The 24471-nt window shown below is 38.6% G+C and overlaps 2 protein-coding genes and 1 pseudogene across 2 annotated transcripts; 2 read left to right on the top strand and 1 right to left on the bottom strand.

Annotated features, from left to right (window-relative positions):
• Window positions 1–2075: 2075 nt before the first annotated feature.
• Window positions 2076–6523, top strand: LOC120104142 (trichohyalin-like). The gene is made up of 6 exons (XM_039114682.1): window positions 2076–2319; window positions 2426–2540; window positions 3617–4575; window positions 5521–5716; window positions 5833–5913; window positions 6030–6523. The coding sequence occupies exons 1-6, from the start codon at window positions 2266–2268 to the stop codon at window positions 6521–6523; spliced, it is 1899 nt and encodes a 632-aa protein (XP_038970610.1). The 5' UTR covers window positions 2076–2265.
• On the top strand, window positions 6520–10912 carry LOC120104141. The gene is made up of 6 exons (XM_039114681.1): window positions 6520–7101; window positions 7151–7388; window positions 7485–7785; window positions 8398–8528; window positions 9452–10303; window positions 10895–10912. Exons 1-5 carry the CDS (start codon window positions 6520–6522, stop codon window positions 9661–9663), a joined length of 1464 nt encoding a protein of 487 aa, XP_038970609.1. The 3' UTR covers window positions 9664–10303; window positions 10895–10912.
• Window positions 10913–18207: 7295 nt separating this feature from the next.
• On the bottom strand, window positions 18208–19872 carry LOC120104111 (annotated as a pseudogene).
• Between the last annotated feature and the right edge of the window lie 4599 nt (window positions 19873–24471).

Raw genomic sequence — 24471 nt, 5'->3', positions numbered from 1 at the left:
GTTATTTATCATCATAATAGTATAAATCAAACTTTAAATCAAGTTTGTTTTTTCAAAAGCTTAGCCAAGTTTGTTTTTCTTATAACTCAGGTTGGGTGCATGTAAATAGTACAATCATAAACACAATCAAATAGAAATTGCTATGAATTTGAGTTGAAGTAAGAGAACAATATAGGTAGTGATCTCAAATCATTGTCTAACCCAATGGTATAAAACTAGTCCTTGAGGTTGGGTATCCAAAATCATCCTATGATTTTGAGCTAAAATTTAGGGACAAAATGCTCTCAAATAAAAAAAATTAGGATATCCATACCTAATATATTATATTAGTATTATATATTAGGGTTTTTTTTATGGATATCCTTTTAAATATCGGATTTTGCTTGAATATCCTTTCAAAATTGATATTTGCATGTATACCCTTGTAAAACTATGTTATTGTACAAATATCCCTAATATAATGATTGTTCTAACGGAGTTAAAAGGAGGTGGGCAGCCCAAATGCCCGGGGTTTGAAGAAGGCCGTTTCGATCACGTATGGAGGAGATGACAAGCCTAGGTTCTTGAAGGAGCTGGCCTTCAAGTTTAGGGATCCTGCGAATACCACATTGTTCATTCTTGACTAGTAACATAACAAACTTGCTTGCTATTTGCTTTCAAGTGATTCAGTTCTCATTTTACTATTGAAGAACGCTGTCGTGATTTTTATATGGGAGTTAGAAATGGTTGGAATGATACTTTCTTGTTTTTGTGTGTCTGGAATGGTCTTAGGAAAATGGAATCGTTGTCTTTAGTAGATATGTCATCTTTCAGACGCAAGATTTAGAGTAAATCCAATTTGATTGTGCAATTGCCCACTAGATTGTAACATGACCATCAGACTCCCGAATAAGGAAAGAGGGAAGGTGCATTTCTTCATGTATAAGAATCCCTGACATGATGCTCTGCATTGGTGCAAATAGGTTTTGAACAATTATTTCTATTCCAAAGTGTTTTATGGAGAGGATGCTCATGATAAAGTTTCTTCCAAGGCCTAGAGAGAAGATAGTAACTAATAAATACAGGATTATGAAGGCTATCACATTAATTAATGTATCTAAATTCTTTCCATCTATTATTCTATTAGAATTCTTTTTTGCATACACACCCTTCTAAATATAAAAAATTGCATGAATATCCTTGTAAAGTTACTATTTGCTTGTATACCCTTCCTTATAAATGTTTCTATTTGCACGCCTACCTATTAAGGATCTTTTAGTCATTTTAACCTGAAACCGTTAATTTTTTAACGGCATTAGATGACATAGGTACGTATGCAAAAATAAGAATAAAAAATGGTAGAATAGCAAAACAAGTATTTTACGAGGGTATACATGCAAATATCAATTTTGGAAGGGTATTCATGCAAAATCCGATATTTAGAAGGATATCCATGCAAAAAAACCTTACATATTATATTATATTGATATTATATATATTGTATTTATAGTATATATTATATTATAATATATAATTATTCATATTATTGTCATTATAATTATTATTCATTTATAATTTTAAAATATAATAAATATATATATTGTACTTTATATTTATACATTGAAATTATTTAATATATTACTCCTATTTATCTTATTTTTCTAATCAAAATAAATATTATTATTAAAATAATAATATATTATAAGCATAAATAAAAATATTAATTCTATAATATTGATTAATATATTTTTATAGAATTAATGATTTATAAGATCAATAAATATATTTTTATAAAATATATTAATAATTAATATATTAATCATTTATTATAATATATTTTTATATAATTATTAAATATATTTTATGAAATATACTAAGGTTTGTTGGATATATGTGTCTAGTGATTTTGAATTTTTATGAAATGTGATGTCGTTAAATTATTAAAATATAGTAAATGAATATGATGATTTGAGATATCGAGGATCAAATTGTTTTAAAATAAAAGTTATTGGCGATCCGATTTAGATCACGGAACGCCGCATTAGGGCGCATCTCCATCAGACTCACGCGCGTCTTAAAGGCGGTTACTCAAGCCTGGGCGGTGGCATATTATTTTTACGCGTGCGAAGGGTTTAGAAGGGTTTTATTCCGCTTCAATGCAAAACCATCACTCAGTAGCAACGGCGGCGTCTCCCACCGCGCAGCGCTGAAACCCTAATCGTCTCTTGGCCATGCCTTCGAAACCCTAATCCCCCAAACTCGCTGCTATCCATCATCTCTTCTCCCATGGCGGCCGACATAGCGTTAGAACCCGAACCCCTGAATCCGTGCTGCGCGGAGGTGAGATTCAGATCCCTTCTCTTTCGTCAGTTCTCCGCCGAATTTTTGAATCTTTTATGTTTCTGATCCATGGTGACGATTGTTGTGCGGTGTTTCTTTGTTTCAGATCAAGAAACGGTATCAGAAGCTGGAAGAGAAGAGGAATGCTCTCCGGCAGGCCGTGAAGCTCCTCGAGAACGAAACGAATAAGCTCCTGAACGAGAATCAGAATCTCAAGAAGGGTAAGGCTAAGAATCACAGATTCGATAGTGGATTCTCCCTCTCCCATAGGCATTATTTGCTGCATTGTTATTTTCTCGACAGATTTGTGGATCACTGTGCTTCGTAGTTCATGGTTGAAGGTTAATTTATTGGTTGAATTAAATCAGGAGAAATGACGAGTCTAGATAGCTACCATAAATAAATCTGAAGAATTTGAATCCCTAAATTGTTTTTGAATTGATACTGTTATAACATATTCTTACCCCTTTGGGTCGAACCGATCATGAAATCGACAGTTTAAAGTTCATGCTGCATATTCGTGGTTGGTTAAGGAGACGAAAGCCCTAAGCAGCAGCATGTTCTGTTGCTATATTTTTACCCACAAGATGTTAAGAGATTGTGCAACATTTCGGTGGGCTAGGCACAAAAACAATAATGGGACATTACGTGAAAAACTGTTAGACAACCAAAGGACTTCTCTTAGATTAAGCAAACTAATAAGGTGGGTAATATCACCCTTTTCAGGCTTATAAATTTGTAAGGTTGTGACAGAGGGAGTTCATAATTCATAGAAAGCAGGTCTGATTATGCTCCCTTGTTAAGGAGGATTGGCAACTAAAGACTAAAGTGGAGTGATTCCCTTCAATATGTTTGTGTTTTTGGTGTTTCATGGAGCCCATAATGCCACTGTGGTCTATTCCACTTAGGATTCAGCCAAAAGTCTTATTTAGGTTGAGATCACCCCAATATATCTCCCTTGCCTTCTATTCGTTTTCCTCTGTCTTCATTTTCATCTCATCTGTACTCATTGGTCTATTTTACCCTAGCATAACCATCACCCCAGGTGTCAGGACTCTCGTCATGTCCCCTAGAGTCATCACCTTAAAATCACATCTTATAACAATTTTTTGTTTTAATTATTTTTTAGGAAAACCCTTGTATTAGCATTTTCTTAGAGAGATTTTTTTTTAATTTTATGAATAAACATGTATTATCATGATCTGGTTTCTGTTCTCATAGGAATTCAGTTCAATAATTGTCTTTTATGTCATTATGCCTTGAGGTCTTCTAAACTCAGATGAGAATTCTAATGCAGCTTATGAAGAGGAGCGGGCACGGACAGGGCGAGAGAAAGAAGCAAAAGAAAAGGAGTCCACTATTAGAAATCAGTTGGAGAAAGAAATGCATGACTTGAAGGCTGAGATGTCCTCCTGTCAGAAAAGTGGAAGTTCGAGAAGTGAGGCTGATGATGAAAGTGGCCTGATTCGCATTTTGGAGGCAGAGGGAGAAGTAGGAAGGCTCAAGGAACTTTTAGATGAAGAGAAAAAGCGAAGCAATTCTGAGAAGAAGAATGCTGAGGTGGAGAAGAAAAAAGCTGCTGAAGCATGGAAATTTGTGGAAGTGGAGAAAAGCAAGGTAGAAGAAGTAAAGAAACATGTAGAGATTGCAAGGAACAAAGCTGATGAATACAGGCTTTGCCTTGAAAAACTAAAGATGGAAGCTAATGAAGCAAGAGAGAAGTTGATTGCGGAGATCTCCAAAGCAGATGATGCAAATAAAAAGGTTGAAGCCGAGAAGCAGAAGATAAACAGAGAAAGGGAACGTGCTGATATGGAGAGGACAAAAGCAGAAGAACAGAGAAGGCTCATGGAAGTAGAAAGGAAAAAGGCAATGGGTGAAAAATACAGGGCAGATAATTTGTCCCAGAGGCTGGAGAAGGAGAAGCAAAGGAGTGAAGAATTACAGAGGAAAGTCGAGGAGATTTTATCTACCGGAAGAGATGTAAGGGGTTGTTCATGTTTTGGAGATAAAAGATCTAATGGCGGAACAAACATCAAAACTGCAGATGTCAAGCTTCTAAGAGAGCAACTCAAGCTAAAAAAGAAGCAAGTAAAGCATGCTAAAAGAATGAATAAACTAGAGAAAGCAGAAAATAGGTTTATAAGGAAAGAGCTTTCTCTCTTAAAACAGGATTTCATGCAAATGTCTTGCCGCTTTAATGTCCTTTACGACTTCCTATCATGCAGCATGGAAGGTACAGATAGCCTGGCAAAGGTTTGTATCTAATATCTTTATTTGTCATATGCACTACCTGAACAATGACAATTTTGCCTATCTAGAGGTAACCTTAGCATTAGTTGCCACAAGTAATTGTTCGTTAGTAGGTGTCAAATTCACAGGAATATTATGGATGCATAGGTCTGCACAATTAAATTATGAAAGCTACTCTTCCATGCAAAAATTTGATCATGTGATGGAGAACATGAAATGAACAAGATTCTCTTATTAATCAGGCATGCTTCTAAATCTTCTTTTATAATGCCAAAGAATATTGCATAGGAAACGATAATTTTGCAAATTTAAGACACATTGTCAGCCTGCATGAAGATAATGAAAATAGTATATATGCTGATATATAATTTTTACGTCTTACTAATATAATAGCTATGATGAATTTCTTTAAACTTTACAGTCATCTTGGCAGTCTCTCTCTCTCTCTCTTTTTCTTGAATTAGAAGACAAAAACTGATGACATAAGCTCAGTTTTTCCAAACTTTGACCTTAGTTACCCCTGGGAAAACAGCCATGATAGTTGTTAACTCAGCTTTTTCTCATGAACTGTACATCAGGAGATTGAGATAACTCATTTTTGAGAGTGCAGCATCTAGGTGATGCTCTTTTACTCTTTTGCAGAAAGCTGGAGAGTATCTACGTGACATTGTCATAAAATTCTTCAACAAGCCTGATTAGTCATGTTTTGGTGCATGAGATGTTTTGCCCCCAAGATGATACTCCAGCCTTGCAATTCAAGCTTCTTTTATTCTGCTGCCTGCCACACCCATATCCATGCTTTATCCAGACTCTGCCTGCAAATGCATTTAATAATTTTATGTCTTTCTCATTTTGCTCGAAATATTTATTAAATTTTTAGTAACAAAATGCTTTGGTGATCCTTTTCTGTTTTATTAACTTTCAAGCACTCATGAACTTGTTATGCAGAACGGCGAATCTCCAGAGCTATGGGGCTGCAACTTGCAGAACAACCTTTTGGGTCCCCAACCATGCAATTTTAACTCGCAAAGTGATTTTAGCTTGCCAGAGATATGCTATACAAATTCACTTAATCACCCTTGTTCTGCCAGGGAATGCCCTCGCCTACAGTTATCTAGAGGAAGCTGTACCCGGCCAACCTCAGGTATTAGTTCTGAATTGGAGCCTCCAGTTGGAGGTTCTGTCAGAATCAAGTCACAAAGTTCTGCCGTATGTTCCACTGCAACATCTTTTTCTGATAGCAAGTTCATGGGCTCACAGGGAAAGGATGCATTATTTGCCACTGCATCAACCGAAGTAGCAGAGAAGAGCTCCAATCAGAGATCATCCATTCTGAGGACTGTCTGGTGGAGTGGCTAAAACTAGGCAAACAGAAAATATTGGGGTGGTGACAGAGAATAACAATAGAACGTCTGTCCAAAGAAATGTAATAAATGCATGCCTGAATTCATCTGCAGTAAGTGTAGTGGATCAGGCGTCTAATAGTCGCAGAAAAAAAAGAAGGATCCAAGATGCTCTAGAATCTGTTGCATGGTTATATTCTGAGGATGGTCAGTTGCATTTGAAGATAGGAGAGAAACTATCTGAGTTAAAATATCTTTTGAACAGAAAAGGTAATATCCCTTCAGGCGTGGAAAATTCTGGGATCTCAGAGTACTTGGATGACAGAAAGGGGTTTTGTGCCAAAAATCATAATGATCGCAGTAAAAAATCCTGCAAACACAGGAGTAACAAAATGCTACGTAAGCAGCAGAAGAATGATGTACTATACTTGAATCAAAATGACGTTCAGAAGCAAGCAGAAAAGTATGAAACAGAAGACAGTAGGGTTCCATGCGCCCTCCGTGAAATGGCAAAACCTTTTCAGATGAAAGAGAATGCTGTATGCAGGGAAGAGCCATCTAATGCTGTTTGCAGTAAGCAGGCTGATTTAATTTCTTTTGAGAGATGATATGTGGGGATTATATGAAGCTACTTGATCTGGATAGCGATACTGATGAAAGAAGGTATAGAGCTGCAATAGAGATGCCTCTTTCACCCACTTTGCCTGAAATTGAGTCTGCTAGCCTCAAACTATGTGTACAGGATGACTCTCATTTTCTGATAGAGGGAACTTTGAAGAGTTTTGAGACTGAAAGAAGTAATTCCTTGCCATTCCATACCTTTGATGTCATCGAGTTGGAGATTAGTTCCAACACTGTGAAACAGAAAGCCCCTCATTTGCAGGAACTGTCATTGAATGATAATCCAGTCTTAAGTCATTCATCTGAAGAAGTAAGAATTCATGGTACAATTGTAACAGATGGTGATTTCAAGCACCATGATATGCTGTGTAATATTGAACATAATCCTTCCTTCCTTGAAAATGATAGTAACATGGATGTTGAACCAACATATAATGGCAGTAAATCTGGCGACTCAGTGCAGAAGGCTAGTGATGCGCTGCCTATCATGGGGCTAAAGGACCATTGGGAGTTCAAGCACCTTGTTCATGGCCAACTAGGTCCTAATACCATTTCTGATTCAAAGGTATCTGAGGAAGCAGTGTCAGGAGGGTCTGACAAATCATTGCTCTCAGGAAGCACAAGCTGTAGCTTTCCAAAATTCACATTGCATTCCGAGCAATTATGTGAGAATTGTTATATGCATAATTCTATTTCCAAAGATACATAATTTATCAAGGGAACTAGTGAATGTACCAAATGGAACCCATGGATTGACTCATGCCACAGTTACAACTTCCACAGAAATTCATATTGAAGGCAAAGGAGAAAAACATGATGGTGCAATTGTTTCTCAAAGTGGTGAAATGCTTGGTAAGTATAATGCAAACATTTTCTTACCCATTTGTTCATTTGTGCTTGGGGTATTCATTAATTTGAATCAGACACTGATATTTTCCTTTAAAATAGATAAAAGTTTTGAAGCTGAGAAATCTGAGCAACATGGTAATTTACTGGTCTCAGAATGTGCTACAAAGACGGAAGCTTCTGAATCAATGCCTATGTCCACCATCAGGAAGATCCGTGATCTATGTGCAGAGAGTGATGGACTTGAACTGGAGAAAATTCCCAAGTATTTTGTTGTGTTCTCAAATATGGATGATTGCAGCAAAACAAGGATATCACAATATAGCAAGACCGTTATATCTCAAGGCTGCATGGACACCCAAGTGCTTCGTGCTATAGCTATGGATCCTGAACTTTTACCTAAGTAAGTGATTTAATGACATCATTCTTTTGGAGGTCCTTGGCGGTTTAGTTTGTCAGTGTTGTAAAACCATACATGTTTTAGTACGACTAAAACTTGTTTTATTTAGTTGTTTCGTTATAAGAATGAAGAAGAGGAAGACAAAAGGATGGATAGAAAAAGTGGAGGAAGAGGAGAGGTGGATCGAGGGGAAGAGTAGAGGGGTAATGGAGGAGTGAGGTGATAGTCTGGCCTTCTTTTGATATGAGGATGTGATTGAGAGATGTAGATCTGGTCTCTAAGAAGGGTGGGATTTTATTTTAGAAGAAACTATTCTTGAGAAAAACATGGCTCCCTGCATCTGTCATATATATATATATATATATATTAAAACCAAAACTTGATTTAACTAAAATCTCATTTGGATCTTCTCAACCATATGTGTTAGCAAACCTTAAGATTTAGATATAAGCGTATGAGGTCTTCTTTCCATAGAACTTAGCAACTAAGCAGCCCTTATCTGTTAAATCTTGGCCATTAGTTAATTATTTGTTTTCTTATTGAAGAGTGTTTTTTTAAACAAATCAGCTTGAGAGTCTACATATATTTAAGAAGAATTTATTCTTGTTGTTTCAGAGAGAAGGCTGCTGTTTTCTTTTCATTATTATTGTGCAATATTTCTGGTACACTGTCGGCAAATTCAAGATGCACCAGGAGTGGAGAATTTCTACTACCTTCTGGTTCTTTTGCAGAAGAGATTAATAAAGGTTTCACCTAACTTCTCATTTCATGTTTTTTGAATGTTGGAAACTTCTATTACTTTTATAGCATGAGTTCATCGAATATCATGGTGATTTGTTTCAACTAGATCATTACAAATGCTTGTCCCGAATAAGTATTTTACAATTTTTTCAGTGTCGAGCTGCATTGTGTTCCATGTCTCTTCCTGCAGTATAACAGCTTTTCATGCATCTTCTGTATCAATTGCATATTTTTTGTCCTGTAACTTCTTTTTTGGTGGTGTTTTTGTCCTATAACTGGAACATTATTATTTAAGAAATGAGCCATCTGTAACTTGTCATTTTTTTTCTATCTTTATTGTTTACTTTATGCTATCCAACAGAAGAACAAGGTCTTGTCCTAACTTTTAGTCGCATGAAATGCTCTGTATATCAAAAGTGAAATTAGGTCAACTATTCAAAGTGATCAACAAATGGAGCATCTAGTAAAGGATCTATGAACATCTAATGAAGGTCATTATACAAGTTCATTGTACAACGTGCCATTCCTTTTTAGTGTATATGTGTCTGATTCTTTGGACAATTGTAGAACTTAAATTTATTTAAGAAATTCACAGTATGAAAATGGTGCAAGGGCTTGGTTAACTAGGAAACCTATTGCAGCATTATGAGGGCTGGGCATCCATTAACCGAGGTGCAATTAATTGTCGTAAAAAAATAATTGTCGAAAAAGGCAAGAGGAAAATTAGAACTGTTCCTTGTAGCAGGAATTATGGAAGGCTGTTATTTTTCTTTTCATCTCCATGTTCAGTTGACTGAGTCAACTCTCCAGTTGTGCTAGCACCTTTTTATTCTTTCGAGTAAATGCTGTAGCATTAATATATGCAATGTTGCTGTTACTTTTATGTCATCAACACACTTGGAAGAACTAACATGTGCTCTTCTTGCAGTGTTATCAAATGGGGAGGCAAGATGGTTAATTCTAGAAATATGCCAACTGAACATTCTTGTTGAGCTAATTGAGGATTTTCTCATTAATAGAAAAGTTCTGTTGTACACTGACAGGCTGCTCGAGCCTTTGTCGGCATGTTTCTCATCACAGGAATTTCATCAGTTAAATGGGAGCGGTCTTTGTGTGTCTACTAGAGATTGCAACAGTTGATCAAATTATTGCTGGTTGTGTCATATTTGCATCTATTTCTGCTGCAGTAGGTTGCATTGGCATTGTTCTGGAGTTGTCTTACAGAATTCTTCGAACGTGTAGAAATGATATTTCCTGGATTCTATTGGCGCTGCATGTTTTTGCTTTTGTATGTGGCGAGAAATTTTTTAATCTGGACGACTGTCAGTTTCTTCTAAATGCTATTAGATTGGTGGTTTCACTAGTTGAGCATGGGAATGAATCTGCACATTCTGCTTCTTGTCTCCATTCAACACAACATATGCTTATCTTTCCTCCCTGCGAGCAATGCCCATTTGCTACGGATGAATTTTGTATGGATAATTTTGCTTGTTCGCTTTTGGATGAGCTACAATTTTATGCCTTGGCTGGTAATATCAATCATCTGGATGGAAAAAAATCAACTGCTTCAATCGGCACATTCCAGTCATGCTCTGAGAGAAATGATGGAGGGACAGTCAGTAAAACTAAAGTCAGTGGACTGAAAACTGAGTGCGTTGGATCTTGCAGTATATACAAGTTTGGAAAGCTCGCTGCTGATCGGTCTGATTGTTTTCCTGAGAGCTCTTTTTGCTACTTTACAGATATAATTTCTTTGGTGGAGCTGATTGGGTGCTACATGGTATGAACTTTACCTTACAGTTAGCTCTCTCGCTTTCTATTGGTCTATTTCCTAGAACGAATCCTTGCCCCCACTCCCCACCCCTGCAAAAAAAAAAACCAAAAATAAGGAAATGAAAGAAAATGTACATGCACACTTGCATATCAACATGCGTGCACTAATGAATAAGGAAAGACCCCAACTTCCCAATACACAGAAAAAACTTGGGAACACAGTACTAATCATGTTATGTGGTTGCACTAGCATAGACTTGTCCAGCTTTTTAGCATTCAATGTTCAATCTAACTAATGGAGATGTTGCATAAATACAACAGATCACGTACCAGTTGGTGTTTTTTTTAATTTAATTTTAAATTTAACCTTTGGGTTTTAATGCAAATACACAGACATGGGTTGTCAAGTTGTCTTTGACTGCTTTCAGCTTGCACTGCCGAATATAACTTTTCTCCAAGTTATTTCTTCATATTATCTAAATTCTCTGCATTAAACATGCTGTAGATATCTGATTCAAGTTGCTGGTTCCTATTTCTTTGCTGATGTCTGGTGAATAACATTATTCTGACTAATTCCTTTGCTGTGTTTGTTACTTAGAGATGGGACTGGACATACGACAAAATCGTGTCTCATATTGTAAATATGCTGGAGTTCTGCAAGTCTGAGGAGTTTTAGCTGCTCTTTTTGTATTAGTAGGTCAGCTGGGAAGGTATGTCTCAATTTTGCAGGACCTGGTTTTCAAAATTTTAAATTGATTTCTGCTATACGTTACATCTTATGTTCACATGTTTGCATATTCAAGAGAAACGATAGTGATGAATAATGGAAATGCCTATTGTTTGTATGTACATGGTTCCTACTTGTGTTATGTTTGTAGAAAATAAACTAGAGGTGGAAAAAGAAAAATGAGGGTTTCCATCACGATCCCTTCCAGTGCTTCCTTTTCCTTCTTTCCTCTATCCTTGCATTAATATCAGCAGATTTCTGTTCTTTAGTTCATAATTTACCCTCTACTATGGGTTGGGAAGTAGGTTTAATGTGTATCTACATGCCTAAAGACTGGAAGGGGAGATGGGTGAGAGAGGGATAGGCGTGGTAATTATCATTGACTCACAGGTCCAAAACCTTAAGTTGTTGGGAGGAGGACCTGCCTAGGCTAATAAACCCATGTGCCATCCCTTTTATTAGTTAATGTGGGACTATGACAATCTCCCCAGTCTAATCTCATGACACACTTTTCATGGTCCTCTCCTACACGAGAGAGGAGGGCCTATTGGCCCTACTCGACCCTACAAGGTCCTCCTCGATCTTGGTATCCCCCAATGAGAGGTCCACATGACTAATAATATTATGACATGCAATGGACCCGGTTCTGATACAATTTGTCACGGACTCGCAACCTAAAAGTTTAAGCTGTTGGGAGGAGGACTGGCTCTAGCTAATAAACTCATGGCATCTGTTTATAAGTCATGTGGGACTTTGACATAATCTTGACCTAGACTTGTTTGTCTGACCGGACCTAACCTCGACTCTACCTGCATAACCTGACGTGTTGCATTTGTGGGTCCGGCGGTATAAGCTGACCCAGACCCACCAGTGGGTTGATCGGGTTTGGATCAACAGTTCTCAAACTGTCGTGTCATGGAATGTAGATAGAAAATTCTATATAATATAGTTTTCAAAGAAGAGCGATATGAACGGCAGGTTTGGCTATATTTTTCCTTCTAAAAAATTTTAGCTCCATGTGAACTGCATGGTTTGACTGTCAGCTGTCCAAAACGGCAAAAAAATGTTTGACTATTTTCTCTTAAATATATAATGAATAGTTTTTATTGGTGCAGTCAGCTGTCCAGAACAGCCTTTTTTTTTTATAAAAAAAAGAAAGAAAAAAATGGACAGCATTTTTTTGACTATCCATATGGGTTAGGTCCAAGTCAGCTGGATTGGACCCTGGGACATGTTCGGATGGGGCACTTCTAACCTTCTCACAGGTCAAGAGGTGTTTGTGTCTGGCCCATAGCCACCTGATATATGAACTTGAGCTGGCCAACCTATTTCCACTCCTAGGGATGGATGATAAAGTTTGTGCTGTTGGCTAAATAACTTAGTTGTATATATTCTTAGAGGTCTAAATGCTGCCTATTATTCCACATGATTCTGATGCGGAGACACCAAATGTTTCAGATTGAAAATTGTTGTTTCTTGTTTTTATTTCTGTAATTTATTGCCAATTTGGTGATCAATCTCTTTTTCCTTGCTTGCTTTATGTTAAAGTTTATGATGCTTTGGAATTTTACAGTCTTAAATGCTCATTCCATTCGTTTCTGTTTGCCAGATTTGGCATCGATGATGGTGGCTATCTCCAGATTGAGTTGCAGAGCTGAGATGTAGTTTGTCCAGGATTCTAGATGCAAGCCCTTACCCAAAAAAGGAGTATCCCCACTCAATTTTCAGCTGTTGGTGCTTTGCTAAATCTTCTTCCATTCAATTTTGAAGAAATTGTTGATGGACACCCAGAACTTTCACAAGATGCTACTGAATATGGTTATGTCACGCAAGTAAAGAAGTGGTTTTCTCATCTAAGCATGGAACAACAGGCAATTTCATTTGAACTCTTTAGATAAGCTATGAGCAGGGAAGATGATTTTTTTTTCCATATTGATTATGCAAACAATTGGTCACGTCATGCCAGTCTCTGTCTCCAATGCATGATCCTTAATTTGGAGCAGCATTCCTTCTTGCCCTTCGACACGCTGAAGATTATTGGTTGAACTTATTGTAGTCTAAATCTCTGCTTTCATTGAGATCATACTTGCTACGTCATTCGATGGGATCTCAGTTGATTAATTGGTATAAATGAAGTTCTACTGATTTTGGTTCAAGGGGCACCCAACTACAGGGATTGATCAAGTTCTTATGGCATGGGTGTGGGGCCTTGGTTGAAAATTGTGCTTATTTGGATACGATTTTGGTAAAGGAATTTTCTTTCAGTGCCATACAAAACATTTCTAGGCCAATTCTCTTGGAGTGCATTTTACCTCCACTGCTCTCCTCTAGACTCAACGCACTGACAAGTCTTGCAGAAGCTAAACATTCTTGAAGTGCAAATAAATTTTGCTACATCAAATCATTATACCGCATGAGAGGTGAAGATGTCATTTTGAACTCATTAGTTTGACTTTGACAGGAGTGAATCTGGAGAGAGATGTATTCTGGTTTACTCGAATGCCGTTCTCGGTTTGCATTATTGAATGGCAAAATCTGCAGTGTTATTTGGCTGTCGTAGCTGTTGCATTAATTGTAATTCAAGCCACCAGCAATTCTGTCGAATCTTTTCTTCTGTAAAGATCTTTATTCTTCAGAACCAGATGACTTGCATGGTCAATAGTCTTGCGTTGGTTTTTGCAACTGTTTGTATACTGGTATACTTGTTGCAATGTTCTGCTTGCGTTGCCAGTTTGCCGAAGTAACTTCAACACAATTTCTCGTAGTGGTGTCGTGTAGCGCATAAGGCCATCTTTTTGTTTACCTCTTTGATCCGTGGAAGATGTAATTGCTGCAGAGACTTGGAATTTTATTTCAATTTTATGTTCAAAGTTGGTATTCTCGAAATTCTTTGCATCCTGGTTACAGAGTCTGTAATATTCTATTATTAAAGCAGCAAAGATAAGAATGGGAAAGGGATGTTCAAGAAAGCTGAGGCCTTTGGAGCTATAAGGAGCTTGTCCTTTTATCATCAATCAATAAAAGACTTTCATAAGAACATGTTAACTTGTGGTTGCTCTAAAATTATTCTTCATGCTGGATTGTATACAACTCTACTTAAAGATAAGGGATATCTTTGATTCCAGGGATCGGCAATGGCAAGTTTGGTAGGTTTTGGCAGGTGAGTGTCTCGATGAATCTGAGAGACGATGGGAGCCTTTGGAAGCAAGGTAAGAAACTAGTTATCCCTAAGTAGCCTTTAAAAGTCATATTTACTTTCTTACTCCAAGACCTAGTTAAAAGTACTACTGCTTAGCTAGTTATTCCTCCACCGTATTACTTTGAATCTCATCTCATGGCAGGCCTCTCAGCTGGCACATGGCTTTATGTCAAAAGCTTTCTATTCCTTCTTATAAACACCAATAGTTCATTAAGATAACATATTATAAATATCCCGCACCAGCTTTTCCTCCATTAACATTGCTCAGGCGCCACCACTTGACTACTTGAGAGCACGGATGTCCCTCCATAAACCATTGTTGCTTGCCGAATTCTAGGTTTTTGACACCAAGCCTCCACCTTGCTTTTTATGCTCGACACGCTCCACTCGCCTCTAATCCTGTTCTCCGGTTTTATTCTAGCTTAATTGTAACAAGCGTTTTGATAATTTTTTTTACAAAAATAATTATTGTTATAAGCAACAGTTAATCCAAAAAATTGTCCACTGAACAAAAATTATTTTCTCAACAGGATCACTTGTTTTCTAGAATGCCTATTGCTATTTAGATGGATAACTGAACAATGAAACAAAAATTAAATTAAAGTTTTCCTTTTGGTTATGGGTAACGATCTTTAGTTGATTTAGTGTCTATTTTATACATGGGCACTTATTTTATACCTTAATCTGGGAGGTCACAAATACAAAAAGAACCATCACAGCGATTAGGAGCAATAATTCAACAAGGGATATTCGTGGGTCAGACGTCAGTAAAGGTCATTAGAATAAAATTTTATTTTTATTGGTGTCATTTTGATAGTATATTCTCTTTTGAGTTCATTTTTTCTCTCTTTTTGTTTAATTAAGATCACAGAATAATATTTAAATTTTAGTGTGAAGGCTGGTAAATCAATCAAAGGAGTCCTACTGGGCATTCCCCCCCTCAAGTTAAGCAATATTCGTGGTGTCGTATCCCTTTTTATCTCGATTAAATTCTACTATATTTCTATTTTTCTGATTATTTATACGGACTAAAAGTAATGCAGCTTTCTTGACATGGACGGAGAGGATTAGTTTATGAGAGGGTTTGAAATAGGAAGCTGTATGGTTACTTCCTTTCAGCAACCTATTAATAATGAATCTGCACCTGATTCTTCACAGCATTTGCTTTAAACAAATTTCATAGAAGAAAATTCTTCACATCATGTTTAGATAGTAGATTTGAAGCTCAAAGATCAGGTGTCCATCTGTTTGTTTTTCTGAAACTTGGCCAATAGGTCAGTCCTTAAGGAGTACCAGCAATTTTAAAGTCACTATAGTATTGCCATGATCCTTTTAACTTTTTAGTTCTCCTAGTTTCACTTTCTTATCATTGTTATCATCTCATGAGCTAGTACATGCCATAAACACATACGGAGAATCTATCTGATGAACCAGACTATATAGACTCTGCTGGTGGAGTTTTGCATTAGGCTTGTTCAATCCTGGTAAGTATCTTTGCACTTATTATCTCGACTTTGGTAACAGCAAGACATACCGGGAAAACTGTGGTTTGGGTTGCAAATAGAGAAAAGGCATCATGGAGGATCATGCAGCCCAAGAAATCATGGTGCATCAGAACCATATCCCCCTCCACCCATGACAGCTGTCAGTGATTGAAAAAGGAGAGCCCAAATCCAGCTTATTTTTATTGACTTTGTTAGGACAAATTGCTGCTTCATGCAACAATAGCCTCCACTTCTGACTAGTCAGGGCTCTCATCACCTTTGCAGAGACCTCCTTGAAGCATAGCAAGCTAGTACGTCTGCTTTGCAAACAAGACACGCTTATGTGTTATGAGTCTTAAGGAGTGTCTAATGCTCAAAAGCATAGATACTCACTTAATGGGATACCTACAATTTATGAAAGTGCAATCTGCCGATACATCTGCTCTTGTTAATACTTCAATTGATGAGGATGATTCTTCTCATACTCTCAATGACCTAGGCCTGAAATTTAAGGAGATTTATGTTGCACTTAGAGCTCAAGTGACTCCCAATGCCTTTGAAGAACTCTATGACCAACTTAATTGAATTTGATAGTATTTGAAGAGAGAGAAAGTTAGATGTGAAGTCCTATAGCCACTGCAACTATACAAAAAAAAATCAAATACTCCATCACCATAACAAGGTTAGTCATAATCGAACCAATAATACCCATCCTTCCAATCATCAAAAGTGCCATGGTCCTTAAGCTAGTCATCCAGACAGGCCCCTCGAGCATGGTATCACGCTTTTAGCTCCTTCGTTATTGAGTATCACTTTATTCAATCAAAGTTTGATTTTTTCCTATTTATTTATTTTCATGGTGGCATTACTGCATATTTTCTTGTCTATGTGGATGATTTAATACTCACCTATAGTAATAACTCTTTTTTGCACAAGTTTGTTCAAGCTCATTTAAAAAAATTCTCTCAAAAAGAACAAGGGTACATTCATTATTATTTGGGTGTTGAAGTTATACTTATATCCTTTGATCCTTTTCTCACTCAATACAAGTATATCTGAGATTTACTTGATCATACCTATATGCTGGGAGCTAAGAAAGTTGCTGCTCCTTTGCTTACAACTGGTTCTCTTAGATGGTTCTCCCTGCATTGAAGCTACTAAATATAGATAAGTTGTTGGTGCTCTTCAATATCTTTTTTTCACTCGACGTAATATTCCGTTTGTAGTCAACAAATCATTTCGATTCATCTATCAACCCTTGGAAACTTATTGGAGTGCCATCAAATATGTGTTTCGATATCTCAAGAGAATCACTTATCATGGCTTACTGCTTAGGCAACATTCTTCTCCATTCCTTTATGCCTACTCCAACGCTGATTGGGCGGATGGCAAGATGATCACAAATCTACCATGGATTACATCGTGTACTTGGGAAGCAATCCTATTTTATGGTGTTCATGAAAGCAACGGTCTGCTACTCGCTCATCTACTAAGTCTGAGTATTAAGATGTTGCTACCACGATCTTGGAATTAGCTTGGGTTTAGTCTCTTCTATACAATTAGATCTCTCCATTCCCACTTACATGATAATTTATTGTGATAATATTGGCATCACGTATGTATGTGCTAATCCCATGCATGTTTCACTCCAGGATGAAACAGATTGCTATAGATTGCTATTTTGTGTAGGAGAAAGTTTCCAAAGGTTTTTTAAAAGTCTCTCATGTGTCTACTCAAGACCAGTTTGCCATTGTGCTCACCATACCTCTATCGTGGCAATGATTCACCTTTCTTCATTCCAAAGATAGGTGTATCTGATGGATCCCCTATCTCGCGGAGGTATATTGGCGAAAATCATTCCTTTCAACCATGGAGCTCAAGGATCATGGACCATCACACTGACCAAAGAATTCTTGCATATTGTGCAACTATTCAAGAACTTTCCACATTGGCAAGAATCATTAGCCCAAGAATAATGGAGCATAATGTTGACTAAGGAATTCTAACATATTGTGCAACTATTCAAAATTTTTTCTCATTAGTGAGAATCATGCAACCCAAGAATCATAGAGCATCAAGTTGACTAGAATCATGCAACCCAAGAATCATAGAGCATCAAGTTGACTAAGGAATTCTTGCATATTGTGCAGCTATTCAAAAACTTTCCTTTCCACTATGTTGTAGTCTAGGAAAGTATACCTTATTTGTAAATTATTCTTTATTTTTTTTTCTTCTCTATCTTTGACCTTGTGTACTATAAATTTACAAGCAATAGATGAATTGTAGGTGGCCTTTTACCTCAAACATATGGTCTCAATAATTCCTTTAGCTTCAATTTTCTACGCCATTGACATGGTGGAAAATGGTGAAGGCAGCGAGGATGGTGCGAGATTTCAGTATCATGCACCATTGATCTTTGGTTTTTCAAGAGTTGTAATGGGTTGGATTGGTGTGTGCATTACATGATGAATCAAAATCAGAACAAGAAAATGTTGCTCACCCATCTTATTTATTTTATTGAGAGATACAAAAAAACTCTTCAGTTTGCAGAAAATGATCTAATTAATTTATAGAATATGGTGGAATGCTTTGTTCGTGCTGGAAGTAGTTATCTGGATCAACTTTAGCCTTCACTTGTGCCAATCTTTTAAAGTTGTTCAAGAAGTACCTTTGCCCCCATTCAGTAGCTTTACGGTAGCTTGTCTTACCTTTCTCATTCCTGCCCAGGTCTATATCCCTGTAATTTAAGTAGGCAGCTCTTGGACTCTTAGAAACATAAGGAGCCAAGAAATTATAAAAGCTCTTCATCCAATCCAAATGCTTCTGGCTATCCTCGTTCGTAGGCCAACCCAAGTAGTGCTGGATATTGTACAAGTTCCCCTTCCTATGAGGAAAAGGAATGGCAGTCTCTTCTATCTCATCCATCCTCGCTCCCAAAGGATCCATAACCATTTGTACAGAATCATCCACTGCTTCTAATAAGAACTTCCAGATCTTCTCCAGACCCTCTGCAGGGATAGGCTTCTTCACAAAGTCTGACTTGGCCTTGAAGGAGCTGTTGGAATATGGGTTCCTATTCAACAAGAAGGTAGGGTCCAACTTAGGGGCTTTTGCGAAGTAGAGAGTAGAGTTCATCCAGCTCATCTCAGTGCAGTCTTTGGCCTCCACTCCCAACTCAGGAAAGCTCTTGTCAAGGATGGAGAGGAGCTCCTGGCGCCCGCCGAGGAACAAAGACTGGAACGAAGCCTGGATCGTGCGGTTCCCCTTCTCCTTGTTGCCGATGGCATTAACAAGAACTCTAATGAAAAGATTGTCATCAAGCCTCGGTGCCACTTTCTGCCACCTCCCGACTAGCTTAGTTACATCCTCACTTAGGGTTTTCTGAACCTGAAAAACAGTGACCGTGGGGGAACGTAGACTAAATTGATCTTGAATGAGAGGACTATACCAAAGCTGCTTGCACCTCCTCCTCTAATGGCCCAGAAGAGATCCTCACCCATGGACTTTCGATCCAGGAGCGTGCCACTGGCATCTACGACGACTGCGTCGACGATATTGTCGGCGGAGGTCCCGTACTTTCTCATCATGGTCCCAATCCCACCTCCACTCAACAGCCCACTGACGCCGACGGTGTGGCAAATGCTCGCGGGGAACCCGGCAGTTTGGTTCTTGGCCCCAACATTGATGTGGTAGTACAACTCGCCGATTGTTGCACCAGCTCCAACCCATGCGGTGCCATCAGTTGCGTCAACCGCGACCGATGCAAAGTTGATAAGGTCGAGGAGGATGAAGGGATCGCCAGATGAGACGGAAGATAGTCCCTCGTAGTCATGGCCACCGCTCCGGACTCTAATGCGGAGGCCTTGGGCCTTGCCACATTTGACCGCAGCTTGAACATGGGAGGCATTGGTGGGTGTCAAGATGATGGCCGGCATTGTGGCATTAGGGGTAATGGACCTTATATTTCTGATGGAGGAGTTGAAGACATCGGCGTAGGAAGTGGTGCTTGGGATGTGCAGGAGTTTGGAGGTGGAGTTACTAGAGCTAGTGCTATTGAGGAAGCACTGGATGAAGGCATGTGGATTGGTGGCGTTGGTGGTGGTTGCATCTATGAATGTAGAGGCCGAGAGGAAGAGAAAAGAGAGAATAGTGAGGTTGGCTACCATTGCGGATGCCATTTCTGTATCTCTACGACGTTGGCTATGGACGGTATTTATACAAGGAAGAATAAACTCGTTGGAGAGTATCCGAGCATATCTTGGGTGATTTATTATATTCAGTGTATCCGAGCATATCATGGGATGTAGAGGCCGAGAGGAAGAGAAAAGAGAGAATAGTGAGGTTGGCTACAATTGCGGATGCCATTTCTGTATCTCTACGACGTTGGCTGTGGATGGTATTTATACAAGGAAGAATAAACTCGTTGGAGGTATCCGAGCATATCTTGGGTGATTTATTATATTCAGTGTATCCGAGCATATCATGGGTGATTTATTATATTCCATAATTTCCCGGCAAAAGAAATAGCTTAATTATGATTTGTTACTTTACAAAATTTTATGCATTAGTTACCCAAAATAAAAAATATGATATAGAAATATTTACCCCAAAAAAAAAAGGAGAAAGAAGAAAGAATTAAGAAAGTTATGTATATCTCAGTTGTTCTGATCTGTTCAAAGAATGGCCTTTTTATAGGGAGTGAGGCCAAAGGGAGTAAGTTCAAAGAAAGTAAGTATAGAAGTATAAAAGTATACAAGTACGAAAGTATAAGAGCATAGAAGTACAAAAGTATACAAGTACAAAGGTATAAAGAAAGGAGATATATAGAGTGTTTCCATATATCTCAACATCCACCTTCAACTTAAGGTGGTAACGTAGAAACTAACTCGAGTTTGCTGGTAAGTTCACTGAGACGACCTGGTGGGTGAGACTTCGTAAAGATATCAACAAGCTGATCTGCAGTAACGGGTCGTAAGTGGAGAAAGCCATCGTTGAGATGTTGCCGAATAAAGTGGCAATTAATCAATCTCAATATGTTTGGTGCGCTCATGGAAGATATCATTATGAACAATCTGAATGACACTCTGATTGTCACAGTGAAGTAACATCTATGTCAGTCAGTAGTCAGCGAAGCCATAAGAGCTCAAAAGTTGCATCAGCAACTGCGCGATACTCAGCCTCAGTGGTGGAACTGGTAACAACTGTCTGCTTCTTACTCTACCAGAAATTGAGAGAAGACTCTAGTAAGAAGCAGTAGCCAGTAGTTGAACGACAATCGGTAAGGTTACCAGCCCAGTCCGCGTCAGAGTAGGCCCGCAGGTCAAAGGAAGACTGAGATTAGTGTAGACCATGAAAGAAAGTCTCCTTAATATAACGCAGAATTCGAAGGACAGCGGCATAATGGAGAGAATGAGGTTGGTGCATGAACTGACTAACTATGTGGACTGCATATGCAATGTCTGGCCGTGTAACTGTAAAATAGATAAGAATGCCAACCAGCTGTCTGTAGAGAGTGACAGCAGGCAGAGGCACACCATTAGTGAGATTAAGTCGGGCGTTATACTCTAATGGAGTGCTAGCCATCTTACTATCTGTCAAGCCTGCTATGGAAATAAGATCTGAAGCGTATTTGGCCTGAGAGAGATAATAGCCATATGAGGAGGAGGTTACCTTAATGCCGAGAAAGTAATGGAGAGTACTCAAGTCCATCTCAAATTGCTGACTAAGATAGTCCTGAAGAGCTCGAATGCCAGTGGCGTTATCATCTGTAATGAGCATATTATCCACATAGAGAAGGACAATGATGGTGCCGACATCAGTCATAGGAGGAATAATGCGGAGTCATAGGAACTGGGTACAAATTCCTGTTGTGCAATCACAGAGCTAAACTTGGTAAACCAAGTCCGTGGAGCTTGCTTAAGACCATAGAGAGCATGACCAAGACAACAGACTTTGTGAGGAAGGTGCTCATAGCCAGGAGAAGGCTTCATATAGATTTCCTCTATAAGATCACCATTGAGGAAGGCATTTTTGACATCCATCTGAAATAACTGCTAATGCTGAATTGCAACAACTACAATCAAAGATCTAATAGAGGTAAGTCTAGCAAGAGGAGCAAATGTCTCCTCATAATTAATACCATACTCTTGAGTGAAGCCCTTCGCAACAAGACAGGCCTTGCATTGTTCAAATGATCCATCTGCTTTAGTCTTAATCTTGTACGTCCACATACAGTCCACCACAGACTTTTCAGGAGGTACATCCACCAGATCCCACGTATGAGTTTTGGTAAAGGTATCTAATTCTTTGGACATAGCCTTTTGCCAAAGAAGGTCAGCACTAGCCTCACGATATGTGCGAGGCTAAGAGTGGCAAGGGAAGAAAAACAATGGTAATCTCCAAATGTGGAGGAGGTGCACTTACTCGACTAGAATGGTGGGGTTCGACAGTTTGGGAGGGCTCAGGTGGAGTTGGTTGGTCCTAGGGTGACTCAAGGCATGTGATGCCACATGATGATTGACGGACATGTTAGAGTTATTGGGAGCGGCCGAAAACAAATCACTTAAAGAGCTTGAATCACTTGCAAAATGGTTAGTGGACTCGGAAAACAAATTAATAAATGGATCAGTGAATATGGGCGAGTTACCGGAGTAGGCTGAAGGAAAAGAGGAGACACTGCTAAAGAATTTGTGTTCCCAAAAGTCCACATGACGAGAGAGCTGAAGGCGCTTGGTTACGGGATCATAACAACGGTATCCCTTGTGTTCAATGCCATAACCAAGGAAGCAACAAAGCTGGGAACGAGACTCCAACTTGGTGCGTTCATGTGGGGGAAGGAGAACAAAGCAAACACAACTAAAAACTTGAAGAGCGCTATAGTCAGGGAGTTTACCATGTAAAAGCTTGAAGGGAGTTTTATTGTAAATGGTGGGTGATGGGACACGATTGATAGTATAGACAACGGTGAGAGGAGCTTCACCCCAAAAATGTTTAAGAAGAGAGGCAGAGATGAGCAATGTTCTTATCGTGTCCAAGATGTGACGATGTTTACATTTTTCTCGTCCATTCTGTTGGAAGGTGTAGGGACAAGAGCGATGAGAGACAGTGCCATTTTGCTGCAAGAACTCAAGAAAAGATTTTTCGTTATATTCCATAGCGTTATCTGATTGGAAAATTTTAATGGTACAAGAGAATTGAGTTTGCACCATTTTATAAAATTTTTTGTAAGTGTCAAATAATTCAGAACGCCTATACAAAAGATAAATTCATGGGTTACGAGAATAATCATCCACAAAAATGACAAAGTAGTGGGATCCCCCTTCAGTGGAAATTGGAGTTGGTCCCCAAATATCAGAATGAACAAGATGAAAAGGAGCAGGAGAAAATGAGTCGTTGGTATTAAAAGGTAAATGAGTTTGTTTGCCTAATTGACAAGAAAGACAATCAAATTTAGTAAAATCTACTGATCCAAGGTAACCATTGGAAGCTAACAATTGGATGCGAGGCAATGAGGTATGACCGAGGCGAGAATGCCAAAGACTGGAGGAGGTGGTGAGAGCAACGATAGTTGGAGACACTGTGGGAGGGATCTGCAAGTGATCTAGCTCAAACAAATATCCAATCTTATGGCCCGTCCCAATTAACTGACTCGTTCGTGGGTCCTGCAACCCCGATTAGTAAAATGAAGTTCGAAACCCAACTCACAAAGTTGGCCAACTGACAGAAGGTTCAAAGACAACTTAGGTAACAAATATATATTACCAATTGTGAGATTAGAAGTAGAAATTGATCTAATATGGCTAACAGGTAAATGAGAACCATTAGCAGTGTAAATAATGTGGTTAGGCCTGAGGACTGTTTTCGTAGGAAAGAGAATGAGATCAAATGTCATATGATTACAACAGGCTGAATCTATAAACCAGAAGGATTTACCCGTGGTGATAGATAGGGCGCGAGTCAAAACTTGGTGGATTAAAGCCTCAATTTCAGTTGTAGTAAGCACATTGGTTTAAGAAGAAGACTAAGAAGCAGATAAGGTAGTTGAAGCAACTGCAGTAGCATGTCGGAGGGCACCTCGAGACTCGTGAGCCTTTTTTTTTGCAACTTTAGGCAATATTGGACTACATGACCATCTTCTTTGCAATATTTGCAGAAGTGCTTTTTGAAAGATTGGAGAATGATTGGGCTGTGGTGCAGAATGATTGGAGGAAGGCTTGGGAGCAGCAGCCATAACAATCTTAATAGACTGCAACTTCATTGTAGGGCAGCGATTCTTTTCAGAGATTAGTTCTGTAACTACGATGTCTATGGTAGAAAATGGTGCACGATGGAGAAGGAAGGCCCGAATAGATTCAAAATCATCTCGTAGAGCCATCATGAAGTGCATGAGCTAACTACAATCACGATATTGAGCGAAGAGCTCTATGTCGGTGGTACAATGCAGCTGTGGTTATGCAGTAGCCAATTGATCCCAAAGATTAGTGACTTAAGAATAGAAATCAGTTATAGATTGACTTGGTTCCTGACGCATCTGGTAGAGCTTGGTCTCGATCTGAAACTGGAGTGATGCGTCGTTGGTGCAGTTGTATCGGTTCGCCAAGAAGTCCCACACAACTTTAGTGCTTCCGAGCTTTTGGAAAGGAGGCCCCTGTGAATGGAAGGAACTGAAGTGTTGATGAACCATGAAGAATCTTATACTGATTGCTTTCCCATTCTCCAAGCAGGTCGCATACTCTCTGGTGGATTCAGACGAGGTCTCTCAGGCT

This window comes from Phoenix dactylifera, chromosome 16, assembly GCF_009389715.1.
Source record: "Phoenix dactylifera cultivar Barhee BC4 chromosome 16, palm_55x_up_171113_PBpolish2nd_filt_p, whole genome shotgun sequence".
In the NCBI taxonomy this organism is placed as follows: domain Eukaryota; kingdom Viridiplantae; phylum Streptophyta; class Magnoliopsida; order Arecales; family Arecaceae; genus Phoenix; species Phoenix dactylifera.
Note: the sequence above shows the minus strand (reverse complement) of the source record. Positions and strands in the feature narration are given on the sequence as shown.

Bases quoted from the DNA above. Each gene is read 5' to 3' on its own strand.
- LOC120104142 (XM_039114682.1), top strand. From the start codon at position 2,266: ATGGCGGCCGACATAGCGTTAGAACCCGAACCCCTGAATCCGTGCTGC. The intron at 4,576-5,520 runs GTTTGTATCTAA...CTTGTTATGCAG, and splicing joins GTACAGATAGCCTGGCAAAG to AACGGCGAATCTCCAGAGCT. The intron at 5,914-6,029 runs GTCTGGTGGAGT...ATTCATCTGCAG, and splicing joins GATCATCCATTCTGAGGACT to TAAGTGTAGTGGATCAGGCG.
- LOC120104141 (XM_039114681.1), top strand. From the start codon at position 6,520: ATGATATGTGGGGATTATATGAAGCTACTTGATCTGGATAGCGATACT. The intron at 7,102-7,150 runs GTATCTGAGGAA...CATTGCTCTCAG, and splicing joins ATACCATTTCTGATTCAAAG to GAAGCACAAGCTGTAGCTTT. The intron at 8,529-9,451 runs GTTTCACCTAAC...CTCTTCTTGCAG, and splicing joins TGCAGAAGAGATTAATAAAG to TGTTATCAAATGGGGAGGCA.